Source organism: Callospermophilus lateralis, chromosome 7, assembly GCF_048772815.1.
Source record: "Callospermophilus lateralis isolate mCalLat2 chromosome 7, mCalLat2.hap1, whole genome shotgun sequence".
NCBI classification, from domain to species: Eukaryota; Metazoa; Chordata; class Mammalia; order Rodentia; family Sciuridae; genus Callospermophilus; species Callospermophilus lateralis.
In genome coordinates, this window is record NC_135311.1 from 92,488,127 (window position 1) to 92,509,299 (window position 21,173).

The 21,173-nt window shown below is 40.8% G+C and overlaps 1 protein-coding gene across 1 annotated transcript in view; it reads right to left on the minus strand.

The window, feature by feature from the left end:
* The window catches only part of Cachd1 (cache domain containing 1), a 203,978-nt gene that overhangs the window by 39,977 nt on the left and 142,828 nt on the right, over positions 1-21,173 (minus strand). The window contains exons 5-9 of the mRNA XM_076862327.2: positions 16,518-16,644; positions 13,601-13,745; positions 12,167-12,383; positions 6,001-6,150; positions 2,110-2,343 (exon numbers count right to left, since the gene is read on the minus strand). Of these exons, the coding sequence (XP_076718442.2) occupies positions 2,110-2,343; positions 6,001-6,150; positions 12,167-12,383; positions 13,601-13,745; positions 16,518-16,644 (873 nt within the window). The remainder of the gene's footprint in view (positions 1-2,109; positions 2,344-6,000; positions 6,151-12,166; positions 12,384-13,600; positions 13,746-16,517; positions 16,645-21,173) is intronic.

The window sequence follows — 21,173 nt, forward strand, 5'->3', positions numbered from 1 at the left end:
TTAGAGGATGTGTCACCCAATAATTCTAGGGATTGAAAACACAAAATGAAAAGACACACTCTATGTGGGGAACTCAACCGATCTATAAAGCAATGACTGAAATCAACTGTACGGGACTCATAAAACAAGACTCAAGACTGGATTACCGCAGCCAACAGGTGACCAAAGGTTGACACATGATTTGGTTTAAAGCATTCTGGGTAGCTCTCTGGGCTGCAAAGTTGAATTTTAGGAAGGGTCCCACCCTTCCTGACACCACTAATTGGTAGTAGAATTGGGCTATTTAATCCCAACTTTCTACAGGATTAGGTATCTACATCTATCTTTGTTCTGTTCACACAGTATTAACTGGATTTCTTGATCTCTCCTTCTCTGATCAGACATAAGATCTCCGCAAAGGTGAACTGTGTGCCTTATCTACCACTGCCTGGCACAATGAGTTGCTGGCACTTAGTAACACAGCCTAATGCAATGGTCACTTGCATTCAAGACACAGTGTTTTTACTATAAAATAAAATAACCTTATTTCAGATGTAAGTTTCTACCCTATATACATCTGTGAACCCTTTCAGAAAGAGGAAAGATAGGTGTGTGATAGCAGTTGCCATGTTTTTTCTTTTACTTATTTATTTATTTTTGGTACCAGGGATTGAACTCAGGTGCACTTAACCATGGAGCTACATCTCCAGCCCTTTTTATCGAGACAGGGTCTCACTAAGCTATTGAGGCTGGCTTTGAACTTGTGGTCTTCTTGCCTTAGCCTCCCAGGTTGCTGGGATTATAGGTGGGCACCACCACACCTGGTGCAATATTTCTTCTTTATAGAAAAAACATGTTTACCTGTTTCTCTGTAGGCTTGCTATTATTTATTTGTTCATTTTTCTATCTATTTTGGGGGGATCAGGGATTGAACTCACGGATGCTTAACCACTGACCCACACTCCCAGCCCTTTCAGTTTTTATTTTGAAACAGGGTATCACTAAATTGCTTACGGTCTCCCTAAGTTGCTCCTCCTACCTCAGCCTCCTGAGCCCCTAGGATTACAGTCGTGTGCCACTGTGCTTGGTGAGGCTTGTTACTTTTTATACTTGAGTTTTCTTTGAATATCTGTATTTGTGAGAGTTCCAAGTTAACTGCACATTAAAACAAGATCTCGACTCATGATGCTGTCTGGTCAGTAATAAGCTGCCTATTCAATCTTTGCTGTCAGGGATGTAGGGAAAAGAATGCATGCGGACATGATAAACAGACTGCATTTCCTTGAGAATAAAATATTGAACAGTCATTTTCCTAGACACTGGATATATATAATATTTCATTTAATCTTCATAATTGCCATTTTTTTTGATAAGGAAATTGAATCATGTGAAGGCTGAACGCTTTATCCAACATCATATCATGGGTATTAGGATGATGACGATGATGAAAACAGAAAAGGTAAAATAGTACATTAAGAAATAAATAAAGGGCTGGGGTTGTGGCTCAGTGGTAGAGTGCTTGCCTAGCATGAGTGAGGCACTGGGTTTGCTCCTTAGCACTACATAAAAATAAAATAAGATATTAGGTCCACCTACAACTAAAAAAAAATATATGCCAGTTACTGCTAATTAATTATTACAGATAATGGATCTAATACCTAAAAACTAGAAATATTACTTCTTTGGGTAGATGACAAAATGGAGAATTAATGAGATTAAATAAGTTACCAAGGACAACTATTTAATGGAAGGATGGGATTTGGAATCCCATCTGATGCCTCCTTCCTTCTATTTGTTTGAGTACGCCCTGGTGCCTGGCTTTTGAGGCTAAACTTTTCAGTACTTCTGAGCTTTATTTATTTGTGATGCAAAGCTACCTCTTGGTTCCAAATGACCAAATTTGGATACTGAAGAATCCTCACAAAGTCTCATCAAAAAACATGTCATTCTATCTACTGAGACTTGGGCAATAAGGAGAAAAGGGGCTGGGAATTTCTGCTGTAGAATACAGTGTTACAGGTTATACAGCAGAGGGCTTCACAGGCCTGGGATCCCCCAGAAAGTGGTGCCCATTTCTTCCTGTTCATTTCTTTTCCCCTTCCTCTAGTAGGAGGTGTTCTCCAAACTCACCATCTCCCATCTCATCAGAGAAGGGGAGGCTAAAGACAGCTTCGTCAATCATCCGATTGGGAAGGTTTGTGTAGAACCTGCCAACTGTGGTCTCCAGATTGCTCAACTGGTTCAGCACCATCATGCTGCCCTTAATCACGGGCAGGGCGGTCCGGTCCGGCACCCCGTACTTCCCAGAGTTCTGTTCAGCCAGGTCCCTCAGAAAAGCCAGCTCTTTCAAACCAGTCACCCCATCTGAAATCAAAGGCAAGGGAAGACCATGGAAAGCAAAAGGGTTAATATGCACAGCGTCTTACCACTTAGACCCAATAGGGACATGGATGAGGTCTTACAAAGTCAAAGGGGTCTTTTCAGACACAATATGGACTCAGGAAACAAAGACCAGTTCCTGCTGAGGAACAAAGTTTGAGACAGAGGCTTCCCTTAAATAGCCAAGAGGGTAAAGGGATTCTTCAAAGGTCAGTGATGAAAAACATATGAGTAAATAAAGGAACCCTCTTCAGCAAGGATGTGTTCTCCCCCAAAAAGCTTAATTATAAGATTTAGATTCCTTTGCTGCATTTAATAAGTGAAAGCAAAAGTAATGGTTAACAAGTCTGTATTTAATTTAAAGTAGGAGATGAAATTGTAAGAGTTTTAAAGAAGTTTACCATTTCATTCCTTACTTTCCCCACAAAACCACTTGCCAAAATCTCATGAAACTAAATGAAAGAATTATGGATTGCATTTAGTGATGCCTCCAAACCCTGTTTCCTTAATCTCATTTTAATTACAAATGTTTTCATGCTTGATATTGTTAGGATAATACTGAATTTGATTTATTTAATGTATACTTTTTATATTTAGAGGGTTTTGAAAACTTTGAAAAAGATTTAGGCATACTGGGATGTATTGTTCTACAACATCTGTAATCTATAGCAAAAAATAAATTTAATAAACCATGTTTTTTAGTTTGCTATTGTTGGAACACAGTCAAAAGGATTAGTAACTGATCACATATGGGTACCATTGTAAACAAATTCACATGATCTCCGTCACTATTGAGATTCTACCATTGTGTTTTGAAAAGGGTTTGCCTCATATTCTTGAAGATTTTAATAGCAAACCATGAACCATTCAGTCATTGAAAAGAATCTGAAGCTTTCATGGTTCACCTACCATATGTGTCTTCATCATTTCTATATAGGTAATACAGACTTTTCTAGCATTAGACGTTTATTCCTCATGTAGTGGCAGAATCAAATGGACATGATTTCTTTCATAAAACATTGTATTTAGATAAACCTGGATTTAATTCCACTCATACAATTCTAAACGAAAGGAAAATAATACCTGGGACAAATTAGGTCAGAAGTGACTAATTGTTTCCTTTGCTTGGTATGAATTGAGATTGGGAGGCCAGGGGTATGCTCCAGAGTAAATGACAACAAAAGCCATGAATGACCCCCCCCCCCCAACCTTACACCCTTGAGAAGCCGGCAGAGGTGAAGTGATAAATCAGGCAGTAAATACATTTCCTTTCTTTGCATGTATTGCTTGGCTCACTCAAAATGTAAAAACTGACAAGAATATCTGCTAGGCAAAGCAGCACAGTGTTGGGTGGAAAGTTATCAAGGGTTGGTTTTTCATGAAATTTAGGGATGCTAGAAGGTAGGGTCTGTAGGGTGGCCGACTGATAAGTATGCTGGATTGTCTACTGCTAACATGGTCATGCTGGAAACTACATATCCCAGGTTCTCCAAACTACATGCTTTCTAGTTAAAGATGACAAAAGCCAGTGTTTTGAGTTTTGGGTGATGAAGTAAGAGAGGAAATAGAATGTTCCAGTTTGTCCCACTATTCAGTTGGCTTGCTCATCAACAGCAACCCTAGGCATGTTCAAGATATTTCACGGAGAGCACACAAGGACCAGCAGCCATGAAAAGCCAACCACCTTCCAGAGGCTTCTATACCGGCTCCTCAGAGTTCCCAATTTTAGACTTCTTTGCAAGCTTCCATTGAGGTGACTATAATTTCTGAAGTGTCAGCTTTCCTTTCTGGATCTCTGCTTTTCCAGTTTCTCCTATAACTGTGTACATTTAATTCCAATAATAAAATTTTATTCCAAAATTCTCAGAGTGGCTCTGCTTACATATCTGAACCATGCCTGATGGAGTAAGGGCATTATGTCCACCCCAGTGAACAACCCTCAGAAATTGCATTCTGAGAACGAGGGAAGAGAGATAACTGGTGGGTATGTGTTTGGTTTGATGAAAAGGAGAAAGAGAAGGAGATAAGGATGGGTGGATGAAGTCCCTGGAGGTTTGAAAGTGTGGAATCATCAGGGTACCACAGAAGTACAGGAGCAACAAGCAGTCAGAGATGACCCCGAGGGTTATGTGACCAGGCAAAGAGAGGGACTTGCACCTACCTCAACTGTGCTCAGTCCTGTACCAAGTTCTCAGGGTACAGAGACAGTTCACGTCTGCAAAGCTCACATACTAGGGGAAAGTGGAGGGACAGGGAAGGGGACACTGTGTGAGCACCTCACTGCAATACAGTGGGGGAAATGCTCATGAGTAGGAAGCATGACATGTGGGGACACCATGCTGAACAGGGAGCCCGACCAGGACAGCAGTGACATCCTCCACCTCTAGCTGTGCTGTCCCACAGGAAATCACATCCTCCTCTATTCACTCCTTCAGCTGCCTTGTTATTTACCAGGTTCTATGTTAACAACTTTGAACACACATCATTTATTTTTATGGTTTTTTATTTTTATTTATTTTTTTAATAGTTTATTTTTTATTACAACAACCCTACAGATATGGAAGCTGGACAGAGGAGCTGGTGTTCTTTCAGACCTGGCCATAAAACACCAAGAGAAAATTCACCCTGGTGAAAACAGGTTCCTAGGTCCTTCCTTAAGGGGATCTGGATAAGAATCTGAGGGCGGTGACTGGGAATCTGCACTAGTAAGGCACTCCCCAAATAATCCAAATAAACCAGATTAAAATTGAGAACCAGGGATTCTCTAAAGAAGAACCTGCTGGGAAAGAACATGGGGGAGACTGAATGATCAAGATGTGGCCTCTGAACCACAAAAGAAGTCGGCTACCAGGAATACCGAGGACGGGTCGAATACCGAGGACAAGGACGCCAGGAGGAAGGCACTGCGAAAGAAAAACAGTGAGGTGCAGAGGCAGGAAACTGAATTGCACACATCCTGAAGGACACGCTGGACAGCAGAAGGGAACAAATGAAACCTTTCCTTGAACTTATCAATTTACTAAGCCTCTTTGAAATACTGTCACTTAACAGGAACACGATTCCTATTAATGAGTGTTGAGAAGTGCCAGGTACTACTCCAGTGTTTGCCTGCCCCATGGCTAATACAGCCCTGCAAAGTAGGTCGCTCTTATCTCCACGTGACAGCCATGGAAGCTGAGGTGAAGAAAGAGGCTGAAGAGGCTTCAGGAGGAGATTCCACAGGAAAAGTTGCTATTCATAGCCTCGGCGACATGGAAGAATCTAGGCCAGTGCTTTGGCTTCCCGCAGCCGAAACCAATGAGAGAAGTTAATGACCTCCACGTAGCATCAAAACCTTGGATAACCTAGACTATGAAGGAGAACTGGAAAAAGGGAGCTGGACAAAATCCTCTGAAGACCGTGAAAGTGGAGGTTTAGGAACGAGCAGTCGGCTGGACAAAGAGATGAAGGGAAAGGGGCACCCCAAGCTGCCCAGAACACCAGCATTAGGTAGAAGAGCTGCTCGCTTCCTCTGATAGCCTTCATCAAAGCCCAGTCATGATTCTCTCTCTCTCTCTCTCTCTCTCTTTAAAAAAAAAAAAAATACAGCATTCACTTAGAGGGAACTTTCATCTGAAAGAAAAATCTCAAATCACTGCCTACCGTTCATGAGGGCATAGGTGAGAATCATTACGGAGTTGTTCAGAAAGCTATTTTCTTCATTGATGACACGAAGAGTTGCCTTTTTATCTTCTTCCGAAGAGTCCTTTGATGTAATGCCAGCTGACAGGTAAATGACGACCAAGTCTGTATCTAAACAAAAACATACAAACTGCGGTTATGCTTGGACTCCGGCTGGAGGCAGCTGTGCAGCGGCCTTTTCATTTCTCCTGGATGTCCCCACCCCGAGGACCTGCAGGCCCCCAGTTCCCATTCCTCCCTGAGTGATGGGTGGCTTTCATCTCCCCACCCCCGCCTCCTTTCCATCCTGTCCTCTCTGGACACTGCAGCCTCATTTAATCCAGCATCATGTAAAGATGCGCCTGATCCATTTATCAAATAAAAGGAGGTGATTTCCTTTACACACCACTGGCTGTAGTAATGTGAGCCAGCCCAGGTGGAGGGCTCTCCAGCTTTCTGAACCAGAGGATTCCAAACATGACTTATTCTTTCCTCAGGGATGAAGGATCATCACCATGAACCACATTTTTGGGGGGACTAGGCTTTAAGATGATGGTTCTTCCAGAGGCTCTTCAGGGATGCAAGGTTATTTGCCCCAGGTAGATTTTTTATTTTGAAAACTCATCACCATCATTCAGTGGAACAGTAAAAACAGGGACGTAGAGCCACGTGCTCAGAATCCAGCTCTGCTACTTATGTGCTGTGTTGGGGTCATTTGACAAATGTCTGAACCTCTCTACCAGACATTTCCTTATCTATAAAATGGGGTAATGGCACCATGACTTCAGAGGGTTGCTGTGAGAACTAGTGGGTTAATTCACGTAAAAAGTATAAGTAAAAGGGTAATAGCATAAGAGGGTAAAAGAGAAGAGGAAGAAGCTGAACAACAATAACAACAACAACAACAACAACACACACCCCTTCTATTGGTCTGAAGAAGTGCCTGTGATGTGAAATTAAAATTACTCTCTAAATGGATTAATGGACAGAGTGACTGAGAAGTAGTTCTGGCTAAGTGAGAAGTACTTGCATCAACTAGATGGACTCAAAGATGAAGGTGATAAGCTTCTTACCACTATAGATGCACAGGTGGAGGGCGAACAATCACTTTAATAGAAGGAGGGAAGTAAGAACGTGAATTTTATATTTCTTTCTAATCTGAGGTTCTTTGATTCAGTTAATATTCTTAGGACACCCTGCATATTATCCTTTTATTGGGAAATAAATATTTATGTTATATATTTATTTCTTTGGGTTCCTATCATTGTCTTTTTTTTTTTTTTTTTTTGGAATCACTTTGACAACTTCCAAGTTGGTCCATCAATAAGGCCACCTCTGATAATCATGTCCTTGGGAGGTTGCCTCCCTGAGTGTAGACTAAATTTAGTAACTTGCTTGTGGTGAGCAAATGCATCAGCAGTGATAAGATGTCAAGATAGGTTAGGTTATAAAAAGACTGTGGCTCCTGCTGTGGGTATTTTCTCACTCTGAGGGAAGCCAGCTGGTGTGTTGGGAATTATCCTATGGAAAGGCAAGCAATGAGGCCCTCAGAACTGAAAGTCCTCCAAGCAACAATGTGACTTTGGAAGTAGATCCTCCTCTAGATGGACGCGGAGATGACAATAATTGTTTGATGGCAACCTTCTGAGACACCTTGAATCAGAGGCACCCAACTGTGCTGTGCCCAGATTCCTGACCCATAGAAACTATGAGCCAATACATATTTATAGTTTTAAGACATTAAGTATTGAGGTAGTTCATTATACAATAATAGACGACAAATATAGTTACCCTGAAAATTATCCTAATAGTAAGACATAAAGCTAGAATTTCTTTCAGTCTGAAAATTTCCATTTTAGGTTTTGAAGTATTCATTAATATGCAGAACTGAAATGTTAATTTGTTGTATCAATGTTGTAGACAATTAAAGTGACTTTAATAGAATGTGACTCAAAGAAATAAATACAAAGTTTGTTTACATACTACCAACACTTCATATATAAGCAAGTCTTAAAGCCAGTTTTGATGATTGAATACTCCTGTAACAAACCTTAAGTGCAAATATAAATTCCATTGTGTGGTCTTCAGAGATTAGGAAAGTGAATACTGATGCAAATGTATGATGCAAGTGTGTGTGTATGTGTCTGTGTGTGTGTGTCTGTGTATCCTAAAGTTTTAGGAAAATTCCTATCTTAAACTAGGTGTCAATATTTATTTCAGTGTTGTAAGTACATTCCTGTAAATTATTTTATTTTATTAAATTATTTTATTACGATCCTAAAAAATTTAAGCTCCAGAATAAAAACACAAACAAATGAAAGAATGAAACCACTCCATTCCACCTGGGGAAGGGGAAGGTGAGGCTACAGCTGTACCATGGGCTGATATATAGAACGAGGCAATTCCTTGTGAGACTTGGACTGACCTAAAAGAAAACACTTTGGGTTTTCTTACTTAGGTTTATGGTTCTGGATAGAATTCACTGTCACCAAGACCTGGGTTATATGGCAGGGGTCATGACTGAAAAGCCAGAAGACCTGCACCCTCAGGCTGTTGATTAGCCAAGCATATTTTCGTTCTATTCCAACAATAAGGCAAATATTCTGTAAGTATCCTCACTGGTTCTTTCCAAACCCTGACTCAACTCCTACACGTATTTTTCCATCCTTAGTTATCAGATTTGTCAAATCTGATCTGACTTTTTTAAAACTTTGTTTTAGTTGTAGATGGACACAATACCTTTATTTTATTTGTTTATTTTTAGGTGGTGCTGAGGATCGAACCCAGTGCCTCATGCATGCTAGGCAAGCACTCTACCACTGAGCCACAACCCCAGCCTCTGATCTGACTTTTTTGACTGAAAATATTTTCCCCTAAACCACTCACTTAAAGAAATTTAAAATTTGCAAATGGTAATGTTAGGGATGGTTAATTATTGAAACTTGGGGCAGAGAAAAGACACAGTATGGAAATTGAAAAGAATGGGGCAGACTCTTCATTTGAAAACTCTTAAGTCACCATCGTGTTTTTTTGGGGGTCCATATGAAAGTGGAAAAGCAATTCAAATTTGAGCTCTGCCCGTATAATTTGATTCCCATTCCTAATCATCTTACTCCTTCGGCTATAAAATGATTCCCTAATCAATCATTCTCCAAACTTAGAATAAAAAATCTAAAAGGGTTACTGGTACCACTAATGGATCTACTATGGGACTGAAGAAGAGCCAGCTTTGAATAAAAGTTTTGGATTTGCGGATTAGTACAGAGCAAATTGATGCAAAGCTACAGTGGTTTATGACATGTAGTTTCTGTTTATATGACTACTAACATGGGGCAGATGCTTTGCTTCCATGCATGGGCTAATCCTTACAACAATCATAAAGGGTAGGTCTTACTCATTTAAATAACCTTGCCCCATGACATATGAAGCAGCACCAGATACACAGTGGATGTTAAATAATCATCTGTGGCATGAAGTAATGATGTAGAGTTTGAGCTCCTAGGAGTAGTATCCAGACCCTTCACTTGCTGTTGCCAAGGCTATAGTGGTCCTTGGCCATCTTTGGGCTTGAGGTCAATCTAGGACCTCTAAGGAATCTGCTTTACTTTGGCTGGAATGAGAAGTCTTGTAGGAAATGGAATATTATAATAACCACAGCTAACATTATTGAATACTTACGATGGGAACCTTGAACTTACTGTCACCTCCAGTTTATGGATGAGGACAGGACAGGTGAATCAATTTACTCTGGTTCACAAGGATAGAAAAGTTTCAGACTAGAACCCCGGTTGAAATTCAAAACACATACTAAATCACTAGGCTATACTGCTTGAGAGCACCTTAAAACCTCCACTAGATGAAGAGGACAATGCAAATCCCCAGAGCATTTTTTTATACAAACTAATTTGTATTTGTTTCTCTGAACTGCCAGTGCATGCTGCCAAAGGGAGGATAGTGACTGAAACCTTAAAAATGTCTTGGCCTAAAGGAGGCTTTTCTGAGCATTTTGAAACCCAGGCCATCAAAATTTGCCCAAGTCTTTGATGATCAGTCTTCTTGCCATGGTTCTGTTTGCCAACATTAAGAAAAGAAAAACAAACACACACACACACACACACACACACACACACACACACACACACACATACAAAAATCCCAGAGGAGAAATGCCTCCCATCAAAAAAGGGTTCTGCTAATGTCCAGCGCAGGGAGCCGTATGAGAAGAGGTTTAATGAGGTCTTTATTTGTGGCTTTAAAGCTGAATGAATGTCAACACTTGAAAACTAAGGAATTTCACATTAAAAATCCACATTTCTAGCTTCTCTTGAGTCAGAAGATCTGGCAGCACTGGGCAGGTATTTCTGCATGCCAAAAATAGACTGGACACAAAAGCACCTGCCCTTCTGGTGGATCACACACTCTCAGGCTTACCATGCTCTCCAATTGATCCTCATTACCATACTCCTGCCTTGCTGGGTCCCACATTGGCTGCCTGGTCACGGTGGGCATCTGGGTTTGCAACTGCTAGTCTAATATTTCTCTCCATTATTTGAAAGTGTAACAATCCAAACTGGTCTTAAATTCTAATGATGGCCAGATAACTAAGAATTAGGTAGAAAGAACACTTCTGGGAAAGATCACTGACAGGTTTGTAGCCCTGACCAACTAGCCAATCTATCTTGTCCACCAGCCCTACTGAACCATGCTCAATTTAACACTTAGCTATCCTGTGATATGGGCCTGTGGATAGCTGGTATTTGCCAATGCTGGCAGGAAAAAATTCTAAGATGATCCAAAGAATCCAGAGCAATGTGTCATTCTTTTTTCTTGGCATAAACTATAATTTGCTTCTAACCAACAGAATATGGCGAATGTGATAGGACATCACTCCTGTGGGTCATGCTGCATATCTGATTGAGATGGAAGAAATCATCGAGATGTAATTAAGGTCCTTTTGGCAAGACAGTGGGTTTGGTCTAATCAGATGAACCCATTAAAAGAGGTCCAAGCCTTCCTTCAAGATAGGAACTTTAAGCAGAAGAGGTGTTCTCCCAGTGGCCTTGAAGAAGCAAACCAACATGAATTTTATAGTTGCAAGGAAACAAATTCTGCCAACAAATATGCAAGCTCAGAAGAAGGCTCAGAACCTCAAATGAGACAATATCCCTGGATGACACCTAGTCTGTAGCCTCATGAGGCCCTAAATAGAAGACTCAGCAAAGATGTGCCTGGACTCCTGACCTATAGAAAATATGAGATTATAAATGTATGTTGTTTTAAACTGCTAACTTTTTGGTAACTTTTTTTTTTTTTTTTTTTTTTTTTTACAAAGAAAGACAAAGCCATTACTGCACATAGTATCATCATTTGTAACAATTACAGTAGCTTCCTTCTTTCAAGGGTCCATTATGTGCCAGGCACGATGCTTTGTGCTTATCAGTGCTGTCTTCATTTAAACACGGACACATGGAAGAGCTTGAAAATGCATTCCTTAAATTTATCTCAATAGGATATATTAATGTTTTCAAAAAAAGAAAAAAAGCTCCAAACAGATTTTTGAATATAAAAGGGAAAATGAAACAGATTCCTTCCAGTAGTTTCAAAGCTTGAATTCCATTTCAAATATTCCTTCCTTTATGTTAGCATGCACCCTGATTCCAGATTTTCTTTAATACATGAAAATTAAATTAGAGTGTCTTTGTACATTTGAAGGGCTGTGCTCATCTAAATGACAGCTGGTTAGAAGAAGGAAGGATCAAGGCAAGAATTCCAGCAGCCCCCTTCAAGTGCACATGCGCATAAGCAGGCATCGACCCCAGGTCCACAGGCAGGCAGAGCTGCCAATTAACACTGAAAAGGATGTGGATATTCCCTTAGGAAATAAGTGAGGACATGTTCTTAATAAAGAAGCAGGAAAAGGAAACCCTAGGAGTCAAGAAATCATGCAAACTGACCACCTCTGGTTGGAAAGGATGAGAAAATCTAGTAAGATCCTCGTATTAAGTGACCATGAAGACAGTAAGTGAAAATTTTAACCCAAAGTGACTAAAAAAAAAAAAACCAAAAAACAACTCTCTAAACACAGTTCTGAACTCAATAGTCCTATTGGTTCCTATGTTAAGCTTATGAATTCTCAAAAGACACTTACTTGCTTGGAATTTTGTGTTATTGTTTGTGCTTCGAATCAGCTGGAATGCCTTTTGAAACCCTGATGCGTGCTGTGTGGGACTGTCTGAAGCTTTGACGCTGCTGACGAAGGTGGACATTTTCCTTTTCGTCTCACTGGTGGCTGGAGACAGGAAGGTCTTGTAGCACTGATCTAGTGAGCAAGTCCTGACAGTGTCTGCCACAGTTAAGACCGAAATCTGGAGGAAAGGGAGAAAAATAACACAACAAAATTTGTTATCCCACCATTTAAAGAATGTTTTAGAACTTAGAGATGGGGGTGTCTTGTTGTTGCCCAGGCTGGCCCCAAGCTCCCAGGCTCAGGCCATCCTCTTGACCCCACATCTGGGGCTATAGGTGTGTGCCACTGTGCTGGCCAGGATTTTTAAGAATCAGAAAAACCCAATCAGTGAGAAGTATTATAGAACAGCTTATGAATTTAAAAGTAAATGCCTGGAGGCACTGATCTATCAAATTTGAAAAGGATTAGTAAAAGGTGAGGGGACTGTAGAGTTTGGTTTTGATCTCCAAATGAGGTAGCGGTACAGTGTTCACATATAACATTAAAAAAACAACAGAAAGCCAAATTCATACAAAGAATGACCTTAGCAGGAACTAGCCATCTTGTTTTATAAACTGGAGTTAAGGCTGGGGGTAGGGGCATGGTGGGTATACTCTAATCAACTGGGTTCATGAGTAAAACCCTTGGAGATGAAAACGTCAGAATGATGAAGAAGAAAATACCTGAAGGCAATAGATTATCATTAGCTGAACCTATTGCTAAGGTGTGCTCTGAGATTAGTAACCTCTAGTAGTCTTCCTTTTTCCCTCACTTCCCATTAATCTTGAGATAAAGTTCAGCCACCCATTAGCACCCAGATTCCCTTACCCTTCTCCTCCACAGCATAACTTTGTGAAAGTTCTAGCTCATCACAAATATTTACAGGAGCCATCAAGGAAGTGGACTCTGCTTGATGGTGGTATTAGTTAAAAGGGAGGTTTGTCAGATTGTCAGTAGCTTTCACAAACATTAAAATAAAAATTAAATCACTCTCCGTTCTCACAATTATTTTAAAAAGATGGATTAAAAATGCATAGGCATGTGCTGCTTAATGATGGAGAGGTGTTCTGAGAAATGCATAATTAGGCAATTTTGCTCTTGTGTGAATATCGCACACTCTGTTACACTCTATGTTCTAAGTAGCAGTGCAATCTACTTACACAAAGCTAGATCTATTACCTACTATAAACTGAGGCTATATTACAATCTCATGGGACCCTTGGTGTATATGTGGTCCGTTATTGACTTACAGTGTTGCTATGTGGCATACAACAGTATATCATAAAACAGTAAAATAATTTTAAAAAGACCTTCAAGGAAGACCCCATGCCATAGGGACCAGTAAGACCATGTCACCTTATCGTGTTCATCGATGGCGCTGAGGATGACCTGAGCAGCGTCCTTGGCGATCTGAAGCTGGGTGTCTGTGACTGAAGCCCCATGGTCCAGGATCACGACGATGTGCTTGGACTGTGGCCGTACGGTAGAGACGTAGATGGGTCTAGAGGGAGAAGAGGCCCTCTGGAGTCAGTTCTGGTACAGGTGAAAGGCCTCAACCTAACACGACTCTGGACACTACAGATGCGTGGGTAAGGCGGTATTTATGTGTTCTTCTGATGCACAAGGAGGGAGAAATCAGAACGGAGGGAGAAACCAAATTGGTGCACTAAAAATACCACCTGAAGACAACATTTTGTGTTAAAACAGGGATTGGGAATTTATGACTTTAATGATGAGGGGAGTTTTTAGGAGGCAAATCCTCTGGGAAGTTGGCTTTTTTTTTTTTTTTTTTTGTAGCACACTTAAGAATCACCTTTCATTTCTGCATGGCAATGCCATTCTGTTGCAGGAAATGAACTGGTGGACCCTTGGGCTGTAGAAACTAGCCAAGAGGGAGAGAAGGTCTACTGGCTAGTGTTGAATTCTTCACAGACTGACAGAGTGCAAGAAGTGAGCTAGTCCATAACCCGTGGATGTGCTAGGCAGCTTTGAATGACAGGTTTTGTTTCTCTCTTTGCACATAAACACTCCTGCTAAAAGACCCCTTTTCCTTTCTGTGCTAAAACTATCCACATAGGTTAGCCTCCCAAAGGCCCCTTATCTGAGCATTTAAGACCATGCCACCAAAATTTGTCCAAGCCTGTGATCCCCACTCTTTCTGCTAGGTTTTTGTTTGCCAACATTAAGAAAAAGAGGGTGGAGTGTAACCACAAAGGAGAAATGCCTTCAACCAGAGCAGCCTTCTGCTAATGTGCGGTGCAGGAGGGTTTGTGAGAAGAGGTTTAATGAGGTCTCTATTCACAGTTTTAAAGCTGGAACAAATTAGGGAGAGTTTAGGAAAGCAAAACAGCCTCAAGAGAATTCTCTCCTTTATTGATACTCCTAAAACACTAAATTTTTCTGTGAAATCTTAGATGCCAGTTGAGTCACAAAAACCTGGGCACAAATTGAGAAATGTACGCAAAGTAAAAAAAGAAAACAAAAAACAACAACAACAAAAAACCCTCAAAAGCTGGCCAAGTTTACACTAATTGTTTTGAAGCCAACAGCCCTGAATTAATACTAAAGTACCATTATTACATTTTTACTGGTCAATACCATTGAGCCAGGAGGGAAATGGGATAAAATGAATCCAGGAGAGGTGACCATAGAAATGGAACAGGAAACAGAAACAAAAAGAGGAACATCTGACCATCCCAACAGACAACTAGGTTAAATACTTCATTTTTGAGGTTCTCCAAATGAGGGGAAGAGGATTTTCTTTAAAACAAAATACTTCCTTCATTCCAACTGAACGCAATGCAAATGAAAAGTGGGATATGCATTAACATTGTCTCATGATGTTGTTAAATCTGCTTCTGCGGGATACATAAATTCAAGGTTAAATATATAAATGGGAAGGCTGACTCAGCATGACTGGTATTCAGGGTCTCTTTCTCATGTTGCTATGTTTTGAAACACACTCCACTCTTTTGAGGGTTGCAGAGATCTCACAAAGGCATCAGAGGACAGCAGTTGGTACAAGTAGAAATGGGAATAGCAATCTATAAGGCTTAGGCTGGAGACACAGGGAAACCTCCCAGTTGTGTGGCGTTGGCGAATGCTGACTTGTGACAAGGTCTTGCTCTCCCTTTTGGATTATCCCTCACAGGTGCTTCGTTAGAAGCAACACACCATCTAAGCTGTATCCTAGAAGCAAATGAGAATCAGATGGTTCACAATAGCCTTTGCTCTCCTGAGACAGCTAACTAGAAGCCAGCGACATGACTTCTGGTCCAGTCTTCAAGACACCCAAGTCCCCACCAGAGTGGCTAGGGAGGGATGGAAGAGACAATACAAACAATAAAAAGTTTTCTTCCTAGGAAGAATGCAGAGGTATTTTCTGTGGGGAAAAATCCTAGATACAATTTAAAGGCAAGATGAAGGGAAGCTAAAGTCATTGTTTATTTAGATTCCAGAAAATGGCGTGAAACGTGGGCACCTCCTCGCACTAGCTCCAGATGTTCTGGCATCAAACACCTGACACTGCAAATGGGAAACTGTCGGGGCTCAAAGGAAAGCATCTTTGCCTTCAGGGTTCTGCAAATTGATGAGACTTGTCATACAAATTATCTCACCATTACTCTCCCTCTGGCTATGTGGTACAATCCCAAGTTATTTCCGTGAGAAAGGCAGGATGGTAGTGTGATCATTAATCCAATGCTTTCTGAATAGCCTTAAAACTTCTAGTAGTTGAAATTGGTATGTAAATTTCAAAGTATAACCAAGTCTGTTATCACAAAAAGGAAAGCTGAGAATCATGAACTCTACTGCAATATACTATAGAGTTTTGTTCTAGAATTGTGCTATAGCGATATCATTATTTATATTTCAATAAAGACGCCTGAAGTTCAACACATTCTAAGTACTTCAAACAATTCAATTTCATTAGTATCTATCTGTTCTGTAGTTGGTGCATTAGTTTCTGAAAAGCTCTGAGCTTTATCATCTGCCCTATTCTAGCATTTCCACATCTCCAGTTATCAAAGTGTGAAATAATTTCAGAACAAGAACCAGCTTCTCAACTTAGAGCTTTCAGGCACAGCTGTGTATGGAAATGAGAAATCTATATTTCACGTAGATTCCTCTTTTTTCTTTGTTGTTTGTGGCCCTGGGATCCAGCCCAGGGCCTCGCACATGCTAGGCAAGCACTCTGTGGAACCACAGTTGCAGCCTGCTCAACATAGATCACTATTAAGCAATAATTAAAAACTCATTAAGCAAGTCTACATACCTACTGCGATGTTCATAGGTGCTCTTACACCGGAACTTGTGTGCTGGGAAAACAGTGAAAATTCCTTCTTCTGAACTGAAATACTGCCACTTAATTCCAGGGTTGGATTTCAGGTTGTCTGCAAGAACTAGAGAAGTAAAGAAAATGAAATATAACCGCCAAATGCACAGGTGTACACAGGCCTGGCTCTGCAGGCATCTGTCTTGCATAAACTGCTTGTAGTATGAAGAAATTCCGCTAGATACGAGGTTGTAAATTTTCTACAAAACATTTCTTTCTGCTTCTTAAAAAAAACAACCTTTGAATAGAAAATGCAATGTTTCAGTTAAGTGAACCTATGATTCTTAACATTGTAGGGTGACATTTTATGTCCTGGATTATTTTTTCCAGCACAAATGATTCATTTGCATTAATCTCTCCCCTCATGGGACTGGTCCCTGTTGGGCTGGTGTCCATTCTCTTACTATGGAAACAGTGATGTTAATAGGCCTTGTCTCCAGAAGGACTAGACCTATGGCACTGACCTTGCCTTCACCTGTCTTACTCACAGTAAGGGAGATAGCACAGATGGTACTTGAAGGGCTCGAATCATCCTCATTGAGGAGAGCTGTTACATATGGAATGATTCCTATGTGCCAGCTGATGGGAGAGAGGCTTTCCGTTATTCATATAGTGTGAACACATAACTGCTTCTTGCGAGGTAACCAGTGTGCAGGGGTGGGGACATTACAGTAGGGTCGCTATGGGAAAGGCTGACTTAGCAAGAAAGGAGGCCAGCCAGAGGCCAAAACTCTCCAACTTGTCAAAAGACAGTGCACAGAGGTGCATGTCATCTGTAGTTGCCCTGTATGAAGTGGAACACAGAGTGACAGTCTGTTTGGCTCCTGTTCCTTTCTCCATCAGAACGAGATTCATTATGCTTAAAGTTTTATTGACTTAGCAGACGTCTTCCAGCCATCAGCAATATGTTTTCTGAGGGCTATCTTTGTGAGCCATGGCAAATATTTTGATTTCTTTCCAAAAATTAACAAACGTGACAGCAATTAAAATATCTGACTGATGTTAAAATGCCAGCTTCGTCCTTCCTCCTGGCAGGTACAGATGTAGGTCTGCTATTAGAGCCAGCTCCACCTGTCACTGAAACCATTCCAAAGATGGAGCAAACATAAAGATGTTGGTCAAATAAACCTCTTGTTTTATGTTGATCATTAACTATAACTTTTGAAGAAGAAAATGATGAGACAACATGAGACTGTGCCACTGAACTGCCACACAGTTGCCGCCTCTGTCAACCTGCTTACTTCCAGGAACATATGCCTGGGGCTACCCAGGGTTAAGCCTAGGTAGGGTCCGATGAAACAAAATCAAGAATCTATGCTAGCAAACGTCTGCCAGGCACTGTATGTGACACGCTTTGTGCTAATAGGAATTTTGTAATAATGGCCTACCATAAGGCCATTAAATTCTCACCTCAACAAATGAAACTTTTAATATACACTAAGGTTTCAGGTGTTTAAATTAAATCAAATTAAGGTGAGCCCCACAGATGAGCAGGAACACTTCAGACTTCCCACCCATCCCCTACCCATTGATGATTTACATGACCAGCTCTCAGCATAGAAACATTGATTCAGTCTGGTTCAGTGCTCACGAACTTCAGTAAAGGGCCAAATAATGGTCACTGTGTCTTTGTAGATGACACAGAGCCTCTCAAGGCTTCTGAATTATGCCACTGTAGTGATAAGGCAGTCCCAGACATGTATTAATGAATGAACGTGGTTGCATGCCAACAAATATTTACAAAACCCAGTGACAGGCCAATAAAGTTGTGCAAAATATGCTGCATATAGGATTTAAGGCATTTCCAAAACCAATACTTTTAGCAATTGCTATCCTTCCATTTCTGTACCTCCTCAACATATATACCAAAGAACCATAGCACATCTTAGCTTCACAAAATTCCTAATGGTAAATGTTATCATCTCCAAAGGGTTTTTGACAAACCTGAGGTTTAACTTAGGACGAGATGGGGACCTGAGAGTACAGCTGGCCTTTAACCATGATGTTTAGCTCTCCGCCTCTGTGAGAAATGTGCCCCTGTCAAGGTCATCTCCTGGACCAGCAGCCACACTCTTTCACAAGGCATCTGCTGATGTGAGCATGTGCAAACATGGATGAGGATGCCTCTGCTTGTCTCCTGGGGTCTGAAGCCTTAACCTTGATCTCATATTCACACCATTCCCCAGGCAGCTCTGCCTACCCCACGACAAAAAGGTAAACACTGCTTTTGGATGTAAAGAAAAGCTCAATGACCTCTTTTAAAAGTAACATCTGTAACAATAAATAGACTCCAGTGAAACTATTAAAAGGAGAGCCAATGAGACCAAGAGTGTTTTCAAAATAAATCAGAATTCATACAGTGCACGACTCATTTAGTCTGACCACAAAAGATCACTCTGGGTCCTTATCATCATTCCACATTAGAGCACAGTATCAGGCAAAGTTGTTCAAATCTTGCTGAGGATTCCTTTGGCATCTGATTAAACTTAATCCACCATTTGATACTAGCAGAAGATGATGGATATGATGATAATGAGGCCCCCAGAATCCAGTGGTGATCTATCACTGTGGTGTGCAATCCACATAGGCCCTTCTCTGACCTGGATGTAGTGGTGAACAAGAGCAGGCCAGAGGGGATCCCCCTTTCATGAGCCAGTTACATGTTCTAGCCAGTTGGGCTGGTGTCCAAACACAGAGTCCTATACACTCATTCCTCATACATGCTGGAAGCTATCCAGAAAAAAATCTGGGCAGATGCCCAACCCATGAGTCCATGATACACAGCATCAAGCTTTAAGCTATTAATGGGCAGGGCCTGTATCTGTATCCCTGAAGCAGGGGTCCCCAGTTCTTTTCACATCCAGGCACAAGTTCTCTGAGAGTTGTGCAGCTGGTATCTGCCGCACACAGGCTGAGACAACTTGTGCTTGTGTCCATAAGTTCAAAAAATCTTACTCTCCTCTAATACCAAATCTAATCAAACTTAATATTTTAATTGCATCAATATCAAAGCAATGACAATTTAAAGTCTTTTACAATGCTAACCACTCCCTTCTCCAAATACCACTGACTTGCTGAGAATGTTTGCCTATACGACTAACACAGAAATTGACAGGCAAATGGAGAGACAGAAAGCCTGCTCATGGGATGATTTCATGGGTCTATACATGTCAAAATGTAGTAACTGTACATGTTAAAATGTAAAATTTATTGGATATCAATAAATTGGATATCAATATTCCTCCATAAAGCTGTTTTGCTAATAAAACACACAATTTTATTGAGCATCAATCTATATATACAGCGTGCCACTTTTCATAATTGCCCCTTGTTACGGTTTGTATCTGAAATATCTCCCAAAGGCCATGTGCTACAGATTTGTTGCCTGCCTGTGGCAGTACTAGGTAGTGGTGCAAACCTATTTGGACGAGGCAGGTCACTGGGGATATGCCTTCAAAGGTTATATTTTGTTCCTGGCCTCCTCTTTTCTCTGTTTCCTTGATTCCATGAGCTAAGCAGATTTTCTAACACCCTCTTACCATGATGCTCTGCCTCTGCTTCACCTCAGATCTAGACACAGTGGAGTCATGTAATCATGGACAGAAACCTCTCAAACTGAGCCAAAATAAATCTTTCCTTCTTTAACTTCATTTTTTCTTCTGGTATTTTGTCACCATGATGGAAAGCTGACAAATATACCCCATGAGTTTTTTCTTTTATTCTCACTTCATAGATGCAGAACTTACTCAAGGCCAGAAAAGCATGACTTGATCTGGAGGTGTCTGGCTCTACAGCCCTTATTCTTTCTAGAACACTTTTGTACTTCTGTGTGTCTGAAATACATTCTGAATCAGTTAGCAGTCAACAGGCAAACCTAAGTCTTTCTTGAGAAGCAGAATAAATATATGAATGAATATACAGGTCCTTGTCAATCAAAATAATAACTTGCATTTGTTTGTAAATATACAAGGTAAATAGGTACAACTAAAGAGATACTTAACAAAGAGAAATAACTTTATAATTGAAATAAGAATTAATTATGGGTGAAAAAACACACTGTTGAACTGCCAGGACTAGCACAATAAGCTGGGAAGGCCAGCGCCCAAGGGTTTGCCACTACCCACCAGCTTTAGCTGAGGATGGCACAGACATCTGTTGTATCGCAGCGAGCATGACTCTGAGCAACACTGAACAACAAATAGTATATTTTAGACAAGAGAGGGAGCTTGCATTTATTTATTTATTTATTTTGGGGGTTATCAGGAATTGAACTTAGGGACACTCAACCACTGAGTGTCCCAGCCCTATTTTGTATTTACTTAGAGACAGGGTCTCGCTGAGTTGCTTAATGCCTGGCCATTGCTGAGGCTGGCTTTGAACTCTCAATTCTCCTGTCTCAGCCTCCCGAGCCACTGGGATTAAAGACATGCACCACAGTGCCCGGTGAGAGAGGAGGCTTTAATGTGACCAAGAAACTGTATAGCTGAGACATTTTAATCTTCTGTAGGTGTTCAACAGGTTGGAGATAGGAGCCTTAGGACTCTTTTTCTTGCATTTTGTCAACTTGAGCAAGGGGAGAAGGCCATTTGGACATGG